General features: G+C 36.8%; 1 protein-coding gene across 1 annotated transcript in view; it reads right to left on the bottom strand.

Annotated features, from left to right (window-relative positions):
- LOC106878411 (uncharacterized) overlaps window positions 1–2,285 on the bottom strand; it is a 37,945-nt gene that overhangs the window by 8,078 nt on the left and 27,582 nt on the right. Inside the window, exon 5 of the mRNA XM_052976618.1 lies at window positions 514–781. Within this exon, the coding sequence (XP_052832578.1) occupies window positions 514–781 (268 nt within the window). The remainder of the gene's footprint in view (window positions 1–513; window positions 782–2,285) is intronic.

Consider the following 2,285-nt stretch of genomic DNA (forward strand, 5'->3'; position numbering starts at 1 on the left):
ATACATGTGGAATTCCAGCAGCTCTTACTTCTTTGGAGTAGAGTGCACATATATTTTGAAACATAGGTAGGAATTAAAGGAACTTTTATTTATATGCGTTTTGCTCCATTTATTGTTATTATATATATATATATAAACAGAACATACAGAAATATTGATCAACCTATATATATATATATATATATATATATTTACATACATAGCAGGACTCTTTCAGTTTCCATCTATCATACTACTCATAAGGCATTGATCAGCCTGGGGCTATAGTAGCAGACACTCACACAAAGTGCCACACAATGGGAACAAAACTGAAATCATGTGGTTGGGAAGCAAACTTCTTACCACATAGCCATGCCTGTGGCTCTATACATGTTTTGTGTGAATGAAACATGTGAAAAAAACAAAAACAAACACAGACAGATGTACAGACAGACAAAGAAAGGTCTAGTTAAGACAGACATTGTCAATAACTGACTTAATAATATATTAAGGTGAGGAGGTTTAAATATTTACCATTGTTCTGTAAATAACGGAGTGCATCGTCATAACCCTGTTTGCAGATATCACTGAGTTTCTGAGCATTAGGTGGGAACAGCGCTATGGATATACGTGAGAGATTCTCCGATGTGAACTGCAGGCTGCTGTTACATACATTCAAATGGATGAAGTTTGCAGAATTGTCAATTGGGCAGATGTCAATTTCTCCAGAGAATGGTGACACTGTGATTGTGGGCTCATCAAAGATTGGTTGATTATCAGACAGACCTCCGTCCCAGTAGTACTGTCAAAGAGAAATCCGGGAACCGTTGTGATATCCAACGCAAACCCATTAACACAAAATGATATATTACACCTCACCTCCCACATGCTAGCACTGACCACTTCCCAGCACCCACACCACACACCATCATCTACACACAATCTTCAATAGCATCACCGCACATACCACTATATGAGCAGCCTCATGTTACAGACGCACACACTTACGCATGCACACACTTGTAAATGTCAGAGTCATTAGCCCCTATTCACACACACACGTACACGTTCACACAAACCATTCTCACATACACTCAAACACACATGCACCTTCATTTGGGATCACCATCACCTTATTATCTCCCTTTCTTTCAACTTCTTCTTTCAAACTTTTTTTCTAATCATTCGCCATGCTTGACTGCTAAATCTACAAGTTTGTTTTCATTCTCTCCCTGTTTATTTTCTCTTATTCCTTTCTGCTGAAGAGCATAAGCCTGAAACATAAAAGACGTTTTCATTTTCCTGAGCATCAAACTAACACACCTGCTTGTTGTTCATATACCTGTCTTCGTCTTGAAGACAGGTATATGAACAGCACCAACACCAGTAAGGTCTGCTTTGGCATGGTTTTTACAGCTGGATGTCTTTCCAAAAGTCAACCACTTTGGAGAGCAGGCTGGATGCTTTTTAATAGGCACCAGCACCAACTTCTTACCACACAGCCACGACTGTACCCATAAAGAAAAACAGTATAAAGAAATTTATAAACGACATTTTTTAGTAAATATTTTTTTCTTTATCTCTTTATTTTCCTCCGTCATTTCATTTTGGTCAATGACCTACTGATTTTTTGACAAACTACAAATACTTTACTCTTCCTTTACCCTATACTCCTGATACACATTTTCACCATGAGAGTTTCTCTCTCTCTCACACACACACACACACACACACAAACACACACATAGAACTTTAGCACTATTCTCTAACTACATACTAATACAATAATTAATTTCTTTTATGTAACTTGTCAAAAAAAAAAACCTCCTCACCACAAACACACACACACACAAATTTTGTCATTTGCGTTCATTGACCTTGGTCTACATACAAATATAATTACATTTTGTTCTATTATTATGTTTTTTTTAATTCTTTTACTTGTTTCAGTTATTTGACTGCAGCCATGCTGGAGTACCACCTTTAGTCGAACAAATCTACCCCAGGACTTATTCTTAGTACTTATTCTATCGGTCTCTTGCCGATCCGTTAAGTTACAGGGATGTAAACACACCAACATCGGTTGTCAAGTGATGGTAGGGACGACAAACACAGAAACACAAATACATGCATATATACATACATATATATATACATATATATATATATACACATATATATATATACACATATATATATATGATGGGCTTCTTTCAGTTTCCTTATTTCTTTATTGCCCACAAGGGGCTAAACATAGAGGGGACAAACAAGGACAGACAAAGGGATTAAGTTGATTACATTGACCC

The sequence above is a fragment of the Octopus bimaculoides genome, chromosome 25 (genome assembly GCF_001194135.2).
Source record: "Octopus bimaculoides isolate UCB-OBI-ISO-001 chromosome 25, ASM119413v2, whole genome shotgun sequence".
NCBI lineage: Eukaryota > Metazoa > Mollusca > Cephalopoda > Octopoda > Octopodidae > Octopus > Octopus bimaculoides.